This window comes from Bubalus bubalis, chromosome 5 (genome assembly GCF_019923935.1).
Source record: "Bubalus bubalis isolate 160015118507 breed Murrah chromosome 5, NDDB_SH_1, whole genome shotgun sequence".
Lineage (NCBI taxonomy): Eukaryota > Metazoa > Chordata > Mammalia > Artiodactyla > Bovidae > Bubalus > Bubalus bubalis.
Window position 1 is genome coordinate 88103736 of NC_059161.1, and position 13436 is coordinate 88117171.

The 13436-nt window shown below is 42.8% G+C and overlaps 1 protein-coding gene across 1 annotated transcript in view; it reads left to right on the plus strand.

Moving 5' to 3' along the window:
• RAB38 (RAB38, member RAS oncogene family) overlaps nucleotides 1-10321 on the plus strand; it is a 66977-nt gene extending 56656 nt beyond the window's left edge. Inside the window, exon 3 of the mRNA XM_006042755.4 lies at nucleotides 9421-10321. Coding sequence (XP_006042817.1) covers nucleotides 9421-9573 — 153 coding nt within the window. The 3' untranslated portion in view covers nucleotides 9574-10321. The remainder of the gene's footprint in view (nucleotides 1-9420) is intronic.
• The last annotated feature ends 3115 nt before the right edge of the window (nucleotides 10322-13436 follow it).

Consider the following 13436-nt stretch of genomic DNA (forward strand, 5'->3'; position numbering starts at 1 on the left):
TTTCACTTTTCGCTTTCCTGCCTTGGAGAAGGAAATGGCAATGCACTCCAGTATTCTTGCCTGGAGAATCCCAGGGATGGGGGAGCCTGGTGGGCTGCCATCTATGGGGTTGCACAGAGTCGGACACCACTGAAGCAACTTAGCAGCAGTAGCAACAAGATATTTCTAATCATGCTAATTCTGTCAAGTGGGTGTTATTCTCTCTAAATTGTAGCTAAGGTCCAGAAAAATTGAGTATTTGTCTAAGTTCACCTACTTATTAAATAGCATAGGTAGTCACCTGAAGTAGTTTTTGAAGCAACAAGATATAAAGAGTTATTTTTAAAAGAGAAAAGTCAGTACTCTGACATAGGTCCACTCGACTGCAAAGCCTTTAGCAGTTCAGCTCAATTTTTATTAACTGGTTCAGTCAGTCTTCCTTCATTTTACCTAAAAAGAATTGTGTCAAATCATAGCTGGAACACAAGATAAGAACAGGCAGTTTGGCTTGTGAAGTAAATTCTGTTGTGCATATGTTTTCCTTTTTACCCCCTGCAGAAATAACTCACATCTGAAACTGTCTTCAGGTTGAAACCTGAACTTGTTGCTGTTCTGAGGGCCTCCTTGATTAGGTCACGCATTCATTCGTTCGTTCACTTCCGCAGTATCTTCCAAGTGCCTGCTACTTGCAGGTACTGTGCTGGACACTAGGCTACAGCAATAAGCGCCCAGGAGCCTCCTGTGCTCTGAAAATACAGACAAACCAGCCATCATATTGACTAGCGATAGGTGCCCACATAGAGGGGCACTTGTCTCAGCCTGGGGGAGTGAGAGGCAACTTCTTATGAAAAGTGATCCCTGAAGAATGACTTAAAGGGAGAAGGTGAAGAGAGGCAGATTCAAAAGCGGAGCATGTATTCGTCCAAGGGCATATATGTGATGTCTGGGGCTTCGTCTGTGTGTATCATTTAATCTAACAGGGACCTTATGCACTATAGTTTTCATTAGCCTCATTTTACAGACTAAGCAAAGCAGGCTCAGGGTGTGGACTTTCCCTTGGCCCTGAAGTAAATGGCAACCGAGTTTCCAAGTTTGACTCCAAGCCTCATTCTCTTTCCGTTACTTCCTGGGACAGCAATGTTCTAATCTCAGTCCTCTGACTTGGCACATAGAGATGTCAGGATGGAAGCCTTTAATCATGGTAGAAATGTCCGACTCTGTGAGCCCATGGACTGTAACCCGCCAGGCTCCTCTGTCCATGGGATTCTCCAGGCAAGAATACCGGAGTGGGTTGTCATTTCCTTCTCCAGGGCATCTTCCTGCCCTAGGGATTGAACTTGTGTTTCCTGCTTGGCAGGCAAATTCTTTACTACTGTGCAAGCTAAGAGCTTGTTTGCTCAGTCCTGTCTGACTCTTTGCAAGCCCTTGGACTGTAGCCAGCCCACCAGGCTCCTGTGCCCATGGAATTTTTAAGAATACTGGAGTGGGGTGCCATTTCAGGAAATCTTCCCAATCCAGGGATCAAACCCTTGTCTCTTATGTCTCTTGCATTGGCAGGTGGATTTTTCACCAGTAGCGCTACTTGGAGAACTAAGAGGTAGCCTGTGTGATGCCAGGCACGTCTCTTCCCTCCTCTGTGGCCTTAATTTCCTAATGCATCAAAGTCAGGCTGACTTAGTGCATCAGCTGAATTAGTGATGTCTAATTTCCCTCTCTCTAATATTGGGTGGTTCTCTATAAACTTGGAGATGCTCCATGGCTGGAGCGGAGCTCTAGGTGCTGGGAGAGGGATGAGAGGGAGATAAGGAGAAAGGGCTGTAAGGTAGGAGGCCCTGGGACTGTAGGAAAGTGGGGAGAAAGAGGGTGTGAGATGGACTTTTACATCTAGTGCGTGAGGGACAGGGGCTGAACTTGGGTGACGGTGGGGATAGAGGAGTTATTGTCAGAGGGACATGGTCTTTGGAGCTGATCTTATCTGTGAACACTCTTTTCCTCCATATGTCCATAATGACAATGGGACTCTGTCCTGTGTTGAAATCAGTGACAATATGACTCCACCCATCCTTCCCAGTGCCTATTAGGTAGACTAAAGTCTGATAACTTTCAGATCTGTCTTCCTTTCATTGAGAACATGTGGCAAAATGCAAAACTATGGGCTTTGGATTGAGATAGACCCTCGCTTGGGCCCTTACACACTGTTGGCCGGGAACTATAAGACATCCATGAGGAGAAGAGAAGATATAGAACCTTTGAGGATTGGATTGGAAGCCAGAGTTTGCCTCTTACTGTCTCTGAGACCTTGACTATGTCATTTTAGCCGCTCCGAACTTCACTTTCCTGTTCTATCAAATAACGTCAGTACTTCCCATCTCGGCTTTGTCGTGAAGATTACATGAAATTCCAGCTTCTGAGAACAAGATCTGAGATGAAGGGCTCAGTTTAGAGGAGTCTCAGGAGAAGCTCATGACTGCCAAAGGGAGGAAGTAGTTGCCCAAAGGAATGGAGGAGTGATCTGGGGGGTGAGGGAAGAAAACATGCTGTACACATGGAAATATGGGTGTCCATTGTGCTTGCCCCCCATTAGACTGGACCTACAGTCAATGAGAGCTCGCAGAGAGTTTGGCACCTATGCACTCCATAAACAAGCACTGGATCTTCTTAGAGAAAGTATTTTCAAAGCACTTGTTCTGCGTAAGACTTCTTGCACTGGCATTATTATCTGGTGGGCCATCTGCTCTAATTAAAATTTCACGGAGCTGAGGAATTTAGTACCCTAACCTCAGAGTGCCTGGTACACTTGGTGTGTTGGAGGGTGATGTATTTGGAAAGATTAGAGGAGGATGAATTCTCTGCCAGCTTCTAACGAGGCAGAAGTGAAGGTTTTCTGCTAGGATGTTTTTGCTCTCTGGCACCGGGGGGGTCAGAGATTAAATAATTTGCCACCAGACAGATGTTCTAAAGAGCTAATTAAAAAAACTGACACGTACCCAAGACCTCAGATAGTTAGATTTATATGCCTTTCTCTCTGGGAAGATCAAAATCACTGCAGCTTAAAATCGCTGCACTTAATGTTATTTCCAGAGAGTTCACGATTGAAATGAAAGGAGCATCTTTAAAGACATTCTTAATGATATGGTATATGTCTCTTAATGATATGAGTGTGTCTGAAATCTGAAGGCACATTTCAAAGAAGTGGAAAATCTTAAAAACAAAAAAAATACCCATGCTGGGCCTCATCCCAGACCGATGTCTGGAAGGAGGGCCCTGGCAACAAATTTTCTTGAACTTGCTGAATGAATATGCAGCCAGGATTGCATACTGCTGATTTAGAAATAAAACTACTTTAATATCTGTTCTAATCTTTGAGATAAGGTCATGTCATATATGGGAGCAGGATAGAAAATGGAGTTAGGCCTATTTGGTTGGAATGACACATTGACCAAGCTCTTACTCTGTTCCAGTTAAGTTACTTAACCTTGGTAAAGGTTGAAGTTTCCTTACCTTTAAAATATGGCTGTTAGTTCTTTAATAGATTTTTGTAAGGATTGGATGTGAACAATGTGTCCATAAGTAAAGCATCTGCTATATGCCCAGCACAGTGTGGACACTCAGTAATACTATGGTAGTTACCACCATTTTTTTTTTTTACTGAAATGCTTTGTTGGGCATTTTAAGGCTACTTCTCGAGGCAAGCGTATTGATATAAATGTAAAGATGCTGAGCAGAGATGTGAAGATGAGCACACATCAACCTAAAGTAGTCAGCACAATAGACCACCTTGTCATACTGCAAATATGTAAAGAAATCACAGCCAGATTCAGTCTAAGTGTATGTGTCTTGGAAGTCTTAGGATGGATAAATTACCTTTACTGCAAAAGATGCTCCTGCAAGTGTTGTTAAAACTCTCTAGAAGAAATGTCAATAAAAATTCCCACGTAGTATTTTGCACTTAAACCAACAGCTGATTCTCAACAATCACCTAGAAAATGTGGGCCTGGCTGTGTCTACTTGGCTGCCAAGAAGCACAGTCAGTTATATCACAATATAATTGCCCCAAAGGTCCAAACCTATAGTTTTATCAGGCAGGGTTTGATTGTTCATGCTCATGTTTCACCGGAGAGGGAGAGGGAAGTGAGTTCTGTATTGCTCTTCCTTCTGCTAGTCTAGACGTTGGCTGTGACTTCAAGAGTGAACAGAAAGACAGACAGGCAGCCGTGCAGAGCAGCCTGGCCTGAGGCCCCGACACAACTTCTTAACCTTTTAAGGCTGGAAATGCATGCCCTGCTTATACTGCGCTTCTTTATTTATTTGGGGAAAATACTTACGGGGACTTGAGATAAGGCTGTGCCCTAAACACATACATGTTGCCTTTTTGCAGTTAGTGTATTGTAGAGATCACGGCAAATATTAGTGTTTACTGTTCTCCTTAGACTCACATCTGGCTCTGGGCCAGCCACCGACCCCGTCTCAATCTCAATTTCCTGAGCTGCAAAGTAAAGGAATAGAATACACACATTATCATGTTCTCCTGATGATTAAATGAGGAGAATATGTAGATAAATAGCTGAGAAAAGAAGAGAAGCTAAAGGCAAAGGAGAAAAGAAAAGATATACCCATGTGAATTTGTCCACAATGCAGGAGACCTGGGTTTGATCCCTGGGTTGGGAAGATCCCGTGGAGAAGGGAAAGGCTACCCACTCCAGTATTCTGGCCTGGAGAATTCCATGGACTGTATAGTTCATGGGGTCACAAAGAGTCGGATACGACTGGGCAACTTCACTTTCACTTTCACCCATCTGAATGCAGAGTTCCAAAGAATAGCAAGGAGAGATAAGGAAGCCTTCCTCAGTGATCAGTGCAAAGAAATAGAGGAAAACAATAGAATTGGAAAGACTGGAGATCTCTTCAAGAAAATTAGAGATACCAAGGGAACATTTCATGCAAAGATGAGCACAATAAAGGACAGAAATGGTATGGACCTAACAGAAGCAGAAGATATTTCGAGGAGATGGCAAGAATACACAGAACTCTACAAAAAAGATCTTCATGACGCAGAAAACCACGATGGTGTGATAACCCACCTAGAGCCAGACATCCTGGAATGAGAAGTCAAGTGGGCCTTAGGAAGCATCACTACAAATAAAGCCAGTGGAGGTGATGGAATTCCAGTTGAGCTATTTCAAATCCTAAAAGATGATGCTGTGAAAGTGCTGCACTCAATATGCCAGCAAATTTCTAAAACTCAGCAGTGGCCACAGGACTGGAAAAGGTTGGTTTTCATTCCAATCACAAAGAAGGGCAATGACAAAGAATGTTCAAACTACCGCACAATTGCACTCATCTCACACGCTAGTAAACTAATGCTCAAAATTCTCCAAGCCAGGCTTCAACGGTACGTGAACCATGAACTTTCAGATGTTCAAGCTGGTTTTAGAAAAGGTAGAGGAACCAGAGATCAAATTGCCAAAAACCACTGGATCACTGAAAAAGCAAAAGAATTCCAGAAAAACATCTACTGCTGCTTTATCAGTTATGCCAAAACCTTCCACTGTTTAGATCACAACAAACTGTGGAAAATTCTTCAAGAGATGGGAATACCAGACCACCTTATCTGCCTCCTGAGAAATCTGTATGCAGGTCAGGAAGCGACAATTAGAACTGGACATGGAACAACAGACTGGTTCCAAATTAGAAAGGAGTATGTCAAGGCTATATATTGTCACCCTGCTTATTTAACTTATATGCAGAGTACATCATGAGAATTGCTGGGCTGGATGAAGCACAAGCTAGAATCAAGATTTCTGGGAGAAATATCAGTAACCTCAGATATGCAGATGACATCACCCTTATGGCAGAAAGTGAAGAGAAAGCGTATTGATGAAAGTTGAAGAGCAGAGTGAAAAAGTTGGCTTGAAACTCAACATTCAGAAAACGAAGATCATGGCATCTGGTCCCATCACTTCATGGCAAATAGATGGGGAAACAATGAATGGAAATAGTGACAGACTTTATTTATTTATTTTTTTGGCTCCACAATCCCTGCAGATAGTGACTGCAGCCATAAAATAAAAAGACACTTGCTCCTTGGAAGAAAAGTTATAACCAGCCTAGACAGCATATTGAAAAGCACAGACATTACTTCACCAACAAAGGTCCATCTCATCAAAGCTATGGTTTTTCCAGTGGTCATGTATGGATGTGAGAGTTGGACTATAAAGAAAGCTGAGCACTGAAGAATTGATGCTTTTAAACTGGGGTGTTGGAGAAGACTCTTGTGAGTCCCTTGGACTGCAAGGAAATCCAACCAGTCTGTCCTAAAGGAAATCAATCCTGAATATTCATTGGAAGGACTGATGCTGAAGCTGAAACTCCAATACTCTGGCCACCTGATGCGAAGAACCAACTCATTGGAAAAGATACTGATGCTGGGAAAAATTGAAGACAGGAGGAGAAGGGGATGACAGAGGATGAGATGGTTGGATGGCATCACTGACTTAATGGACATGAGTTTGAGTAGGCTCCAGGAGTTGGTGATGGACAGGGAAACCTGGTGTGCTGCAGTCCATGGCATCCCAAAGAGTCAGACATGACTGAGCAACTGAACTGAATTGAACTGCTCCTTGGAAGAAAAGCTATGGCCAACCTAGGCAGCATATTAAAAAGTGAAGACATTACTTTGCCAACAAAGATTTGTCTTGTCAAAGCTATGGTTTTTCCAGTAGTCATGTATGGATGTGAGAATTGGACTATAAAGAAAGCTGAGCACCAAAGAATTGATGCTTTTGAACTGTAGTGTTGGAGAAGCCTCTTGAGAGTCCTTTGGACTGTATGGAGATCAAACCAGTGCATTGTAAAGGAAATCAGTCCTGAATATTCATTGGAAGGACTGATGCCAAACTCAAGTCCATCACCGACTTGATGGACATGAGTTTGAGTACTCTCTGGGAGTTGGTGATGGACAGGGAAGCCTGATGTGCTGCAGTCCATGGGGTCACAAAGAGTTGGACACGACTGAGTGACTGAACTGAGCTGTAGATAGCATTTATTAAATGTATGCTATGTCCTCTTCACTGTTCTAAGTGTCTTGCATGTTGTGAGTATTAACATGTGTTAATTTACAATCATCTGTAAAGTAGATTCCCTTTACAGATGAGGAAACTAAGGTGGGGAGTGGTTGAAACAGTTTTCCCAAGGTCACACCACCAGAAAGGGAGCTGCGATAAGTTTGGCTTCAGGCTTGTGCTATTTGTACTATACCCTGTGCTCTTTTGCAGAATGCATGTGGTCAGTATAGTGCTTGCTCCTCTACCTGGCTTCCTCTGATAGGTTCCAATCTGAAATAGATGTGCCGTGGCAACCATGGTACACATAATAAGTATTTCCCAAGGTCTCACTGATGAATTAAGTAATTAAAGAAAGCACTAAGGGTCCAGGGCTTCCCTGATGGCTTACTGGTAAAAAATCCACCTGCCAATACAGGAGACATGGGTTTGATCCCTCGGTCAGGAAGATCCCCTGGAGAAGGAAATGGTAACCCACTTCGGTATTCTTGCCTGGAGAATTCCATCGATATAGAAGCCTGGTGGGCTACAGTTAATAGGGCTATAAGAGTTGGACATGACTTGGTGACTAAACCACCACCACCCAAGGGTCCATATAGTTTTGTCTAGTAATGGATTTGTATTGAATTGTTTTTTGACACTTCACTTGCAAAGAAATCTCAGTGGCTCTGTCTGGCCAAGTTCTCATTCAGGGCTCATAGTAGTCAGGTTCCAGATGCCCTTTTCAACCTTATTATATCTTTGCTGTTTACCTTGCTAGTATAAGTTCTCGCAAGGACAGACTTTAGTGTTGTCTTTGTATGCCTCGTACTTAGGAGGAATCTAAATAATTTAGATTGAATGACTGTGAGTCATCATGAATTGCTACCCTGTTGCCATGTACAGTCTAAAAGTAGGCACAGCCACTCCTTGGCTCTGATGGTTTCCTTAGTCTAGAGCCCCATCCTCCATAATCTCACATCCTAGTCTTGACCCCAGCTAATGTGTTAAAAGTCACAGTTTCACTGGCATCATCTTGTCTTTTACTAAAATGACCCTGCTAGGCTGCCACTAATTTGGCTTAAGTTTTAGCTGTTTTTCTTATGAGGTTGGTGGATTTTCATTCATTTGTCCACACTTCACTGTCTTCATTAGTAGATTTTGCTAATTTATACATTAAAATGAAAGAACCCTATTTTACTGACAAGTTAATATAGGAGTGGAGGTTTAAAAAATACTACTGTCAAATCTAACTTATATTGCTTATCTAGGAGGGCGCTTTTTAATGCTTAAAACTTGCTTTATGAAAGAGAAAGAATCTAAGATTTATTTTGCACCCACTGGTCCTAACATTGTAGTAAGAACTTTTGTTATTGCTCTTGATTTTGAAAAGTTGAAAAAGGAATAAAACTTGGTAAGAGTCAGGCTTTGGTGTCAGCAACATCTGGTTGTGAATTCTGGCCCTCAAACCCTTCTGCTGTATGATCTTGGCACTGGGAGGAGTCTCTTAATCTCTCTAAATTTGTCTTACCTGTGAACAGATATGATATCCCACATTTGATATTTGTGACTGAGCACACAGCATGTGCATTATCACAAGACTGTCACATAGATGAGGAAAAGGAAGCCCAGGGACATGAATTCTGGCTCTCCAGCTTCCAGTCCAATGGAAGGACTGCAGTGCTCCAGCCGCTCTGAAGTTGGGCATGAACACGTGACTTTCATGGGACAATGAAATGGGAGGATAAACGCTGTGTCTCCCTTTCACTTTTCTCCAGAAGCAATAAGAGCCAGTGCTCAATTCACCATGCCTGTTCTCCCTGCTTATGCAAGCATGGCAAGCATAGAGATGGAATTCTCTTGGCCTAGGTTGATGGTGGAGAAGTCAGGTATCCCATGATGCATGTAGGATGAGTGACAATTAGGACTTTGTTGCTTTAAGCCACTGATTTGGGGGTGTGAATGAATTCTGGTATAAAAACCAGTAAGAACAACAACAACATCACAAACAAACAAAAAAACAACCAGAACTTCACCTTGTTTTAGATTTAGAAACCCTCAGAGGAATTTTTATTAAGGCTCTGTTCAATGGGAGAGGTTTGTTGTTTGTGGAACTCGATAAGTTACCAAAAGCTTTCATAGCAAGTGAACTCAGGGTGGAGCTTGAATGATCAAAAACGTGCTAATGAATATTTACAAAACAAATCCATATATTTACTTTTGTGAGAGACTGAAATGTAAAGTTCTTAGAAGGAATAAACGAGAGGGAGGGGAATAGAAAGAGGATGCATGGGACAGGGTTTAGAAAGAGATATTTAAATACTGCCCTTTGTTTCATATAAATCTCTGCTCTGGTGTTATTCTAGAATACTGAATACTAAAAGCTGTTTTCTCCCCTTAGGAAAATATCAACATCGATGAGGCCTCCAGATGCCTGGTGAAACACATACTTGCCAATGAGTGTGACCTGATGGAGTCCATTCAGCCTGACATTGTGAAGCCGCATCTCACATCGCCCAGGGTTGTCAGCTGCTCCAGCTGCTCCAAATCCTAGTAGGCTCCTGTGCTGGAGTATGGTGGGAGGAATCCAATCATCTCATGAATCGCGTCTCAAATCCTACCATCTTGGATAAATGTCAGGATGGGGATACACCTGGGGCAAGCCAAAGACCTATGCCTGTAACTTTCTTTCCTCCAAGAGAAATAGCAAATGTTCCTTTTTATGTCCGCCCCCCACCCCGCCCCCGCACAGCATCAGCACAGTGTTTACAAGCTTCTAAAATATTTAGTCTGTTACAAAATTCTGTCTTGTAGCTGACCGTAATTCTGCACAAACCGAGTTGGCCCTATTATTTGCCTCTTCGGGTCAGCCAGGGCCTCAGGTCTGAAAGAGAAAGGGGACAAGAACAGACTAGCTGTCAAGTTAAGCGCTGGCTTTCACTTTGCCCCTGGTGTCTTTGTCCAGACCTCAGTACATCCTCTGCTGCTCTGACAGGCCTATTAAGTAGAAGCCGTCCTTTCTCCAGAGATGACCTCCATTCTCAGCAGACCTGGAGTTGTCTCTAATTTAGCTCTTCAGAGTCGTGGACACAGGCTTCCTGTGCTTTCGTTGCTTTTATTCTCAATTGCCGTGCCCTGAATGTTGGTTTCACTGAAAACTTTATGAAAAGACCTCCCCTGGTACGTGCCTTTCTGTTCGCTTTCTCTAACACCCGAGCGGTGGGACTCTTCTGTATGTGTAATATATATTATATATATTTTCACAAGTGAAAAATAAAACATGAAAAGATGCTGTTTCCTTATTTCTGCAAGTGCTTCAAGTTTCTCAGTATTCTGAACTTTTTTTTCTGTTTTTGACTGTGTGTCCATTGTTCTCTCGACCCATTTCTAAAATTTAATTTCAAAAAAGGGATGTGAGGGACTCACTTAAAGGAAGGGTACTGTTACAACAGAGATGAGTCGTGCGTCTCATCTGTATCTACAGTTCATATTGGCATGTAGGCCAAGACTGCAAGCAGTGTATCTACACAACTTTTGGTTAAGCAGAGGAATATATTTGCATATATTCTGGCCAGGAAAGCTGCCAAACCAATCAACACAGAGAGAAACAGCTAAAACACGCATGTTGATATCTTGCTTTATACGATGTTTGTGGTGCAGGTATGCTGCAGGTAGCTACCGCTCTTGAAGGGCATTAGTTTTCACTGATGTTGATAATATACTCATAGGAACTTGGTAACAGATTTTTTTGGGGGTGTCCTACCCATATTATCTTGGCATTCACTGTCTCCATAAATACCAACCACACCGCTTCCTATTATTCGTGTTTGTGATCCTTTCCCTAAGGGCATTCTCTGGCCCCTGGAACTCTTGACCCATGAGGCAGGCAGGCCAGTGAGTTAATATCTCCAGAGCATCCCTGAACCAATGACAGCAGGGATTGGGGGGTAAATACTTTCGGTTCTTTTTCTTTCAGGAAGACCAGTTCTGAGCATGCTCTCTGCAGTCTCTTAGATACCCCCAGTGGGATTAATAGACCTTGGCACCCATAGGGGAGACCTTCCCACCTGCCTCATCCTTTATGGTCTTCATTTCATCCTTATTGGCTTTCATCTTTATTAACTTCATTTCCTTCTTTCCTCACTGCCTCACTCTTCTACAAGTGCTTCCTGGGTCACTTTCTAGATAAGCTACTTTCACGCAAATCCTTGTTTCAGGGTCTTATGGTAGAAACCAAAACCTGCCCAAGTTAGTTGGGATAGAAGTGGTTTAGGAAGCTGAGGCTTGACACGAGCTTTTGAACTGAATGACTCACTACCTAGGTGGTAGCAAGGACCCCCTTACTGGTGGATAATATGGGGGAGCCAATCCCTGGCCAGTTATAGCATCATAATTACTAAGAGTCTCATCAGGTAGATTGAGATAGAATACAGTCAAAAGTAAATCTCATATTGCTCTTGTGTTGGAAAGACATGATTGCAGAGTTCATTAACTTCTATGAAACTCTAAAGGGAAAAAAAAAAAAATTACAGGCTTGTGTCAGTTAACACTTGACTCGAGATTTGGTGTAAAAATTTAAAGACTTCCAACCAGCAATCAAAGTGACCCTCACTTCCTTCAGCTCCAGGATAGACCATGCTGAAAATCAGGCCTAAGATTTGATTTTAGGAAAAGAAAACTATAAAGGAGGCTAAGTTCACAGAGCTAGCAAGGCTTCTCCACTAAAATCAGGGTCTTTATAGGGAAAGAGTCGGACACTGAGACATGCGAGGAAACATTTGGGTAGATGCTCTTAAGAGGCTTAAACCCAGAGAGTCTTCTGAAACTTTGCTCCAGAAAAAGAGGCCCTTACCCTCTCCTATGGAGAATAGCCGGTTACCACGTTAAAACCCCACCTCAGCAGGATGTTTTATAAGGTGATGTTTCCCTTCTCAAGCTCTGCTCCCATCTCCCTTCATTGCTTCTAGACAAATAATTAGGATCAAATCTCAGTATGACTTGAGTGCAAAAGTATGATCCGTGTTTCAAGATGAGATGGATTATTAATCAAGTGAACCATTGAACCTAGCTAATGATTGCTTCTAGGAATCAGGAGGATATTCTGAGGAACTGGTCTTGAGACACTGGATCAGAGAGGACAGAATGTAAGATCAGATAACAATCTATTTGTTTGAGAGCACTCTTATGTGGGTTAATTTTTAACATTCCGGGCAAGTACACCTGGAGCTGATCCCAATGTACTACTGGAATAGCCCTTAAAAGCTTGGAAATGATGTTGGCCTAAAACAAACGATGTGGTTATGCCAGAACCACCTTGGCAAAGCACTGGAAAAGAGTTCCAAGGTCTTGGAGAGGTGGGCATGTTATAATGTATTTATTTTGTAATGTCAAAGAAACTACCGGCTGATTATGTTCCCCGGGAGAGCCCAGATGACACTCGCTTCACTAGAACAATAAGGTTGTTTAGTCACTAAAGTCACGCCCAAATCTTTTGTGACCCCATGGACCGTAGCCCCCCAGGCTCCTCTGTCCATAGGATTTCCTAGCAAGAAGACTGGAGTGGGTTGCTGCTTTCCTTCTTCAGGGGATCTCCCCCACCCAGGGATCAAACTCACATCTCCTGCATTGCAGGTGGCTTCTTTACCACTGAGCCACCAGGGAAGTCCCCCAAAACCAATAAGGCATATCCCCAAAAGAGGGATACCAACTTCAGTGAGAAGGTCAGTGGTGCCTGTTCCCCGTAATCCAGTCTTGAGACTGCATGGTTCAAAATGTGGTTGTACTATTAAGTGATACTGTATATGTAGTGCTGAGTCCTAGATAGCTGGCATCAAAAGGGAGAACAAAGCCTTCCACTACCACTTTAAATAATCCACTTAAGAAAGTGGGCTTCCTATCCCACGGTGTAGCCCAGGGAACTATATTCAATGCCCTGTGATTAGCCATAAGGGAAAAGAATATAAAAAAGAATGTATATATTTATAACTGAATCACTGTGCTATACGGCAGAAATTAACACACATTGGAAATCAACTATGCTCCAATAAAATAAATTGGAAAAAAAAAGAAAAAAAAAGTGGTCTTCCCCTTTTTATAACTTCAGGTTTTGCTGGGTTAGAACTCTTGATAGTTCTACCAGGGGACACAGTAAACCTACGACTTCGGCTGCAGCCTGATCATTCTTGGCTATTATGCCCAGTAGCCAGCAGTCAGAGAAGGCAGTTACTATATGGACAAGGGTAATTCATCCTGATTGTGACGAGGCCGTAGAGTTGTTGCTAAATAATGGAGCAGGAAGGAGTATGTCTGGAAATCATGGGACTCACTGGCCAGCGTCTTGTTGCATCCCTGGTGAGAAAACGAGACGGCAATGGCAGCTGCAACCCTTGATGAGGACAAGCAACCAGGGACTCATCC